General features: G+C 46.7%; 1 protein-coding gene across 1 annotated transcript in view; it reads right to left on the bottom strand.

Moving 5' to 3' along the window:
* Nucleotides 1–734, bottom strand: part of Aknad1 (AKNA domain containing 1) — a 24,755-nt gene continuing 24,021 nt past the window's right edge. Inside the window, exons 8-9 of the mRNA XM_055618136.1 lie at nt 297–419; nt 1–209 (exon numbers count right to left, since the gene is read on the bottom strand). Coding sequence (XP_055474111.1) covers nt 1–209; nt 297–419 — 332 coding nt within the window. The remainder of the gene's footprint in view (nt 210–296; nt 420–734) is intronic.

The following is a 734-nucleotide window of genomic DNA, read 5'->3' as shown; positions in this document are numbered from 1 at the left end:
TTAAGTGACAGTTAAGTGCAGGAGGCCCAGGCAGGCATCTAGAGAGGGCCTGGGAAATGCGGTTATAGGTACAGACAGGGTCATACAGAAGATGTACTCACAAGATGAAGACATTTTATTTTCACGTGAGAAGTGAGACTGGGCAAAGATGTATCCTCCACTGTGATTTAAGTCATTTTGCCCTGGAGTGTCATATCTATAATAGAATTCTAAAAAGAAAAGGTTGAAAACACAGCCCCTTGCCTGGGAATGATGAATGTCCCTACCTGCCCCTTCTGGGGTCAAGTGAGTCTCACCTTTCGGTGGGTTTTCATCACAGACTCTTTGGGAGTTGTGAGTCTTATTGCCACAGTCCTCACATCTGTTACTCTGTAGTCCAGGAGCAAAATCAGAGGAGAAGCTGGGCCCTGGATCGGAACCTAAAAAACAGAGCATAGGTTTGTTAGGCATAGTCCTGAAAAGTGTGGCGAGCAGAGCACTGGGCACACTGTGGGCTGTGGAGATGCTAGGGTAGACCAGGGGAGCAGGGGATTAGAAGTGCAGGGCTGGGCAGGAGGACATGTAAGCGTGAATCACAAATGGGGTGAATTTGAAGACCTGGGGGTGAAGCCTGGCTCTGCCACTTACTTAGTAGCTGTGGTGGTTGAAAATGTCTCCAGCAATTCTTTGACTCTCTCTGTCTGTCTGTCTATCTATCTATCTATCTATCTATCTATCTATCTATCTATCTATCT

This window comes from Psammomys obesus, unplaced genomic scaffold, assembly GCF_907164565.1.
Source record: "Psammomys obesus unplaced genomic scaffold, mPsaObe1.curated_primary_1811, whole genome shotgun sequence".
NCBI classification, from domain to species: domain Eukaryota; kingdom Metazoa; phylum Chordata; class Mammalia; order Rodentia; family Muridae; genus Psammomys; species Psammomys obesus.
The sequence above is the reverse complement of the archived record's forward strand: the minus strand, read 5'-3'. Positions and strand labels throughout refer to the sequence as shown.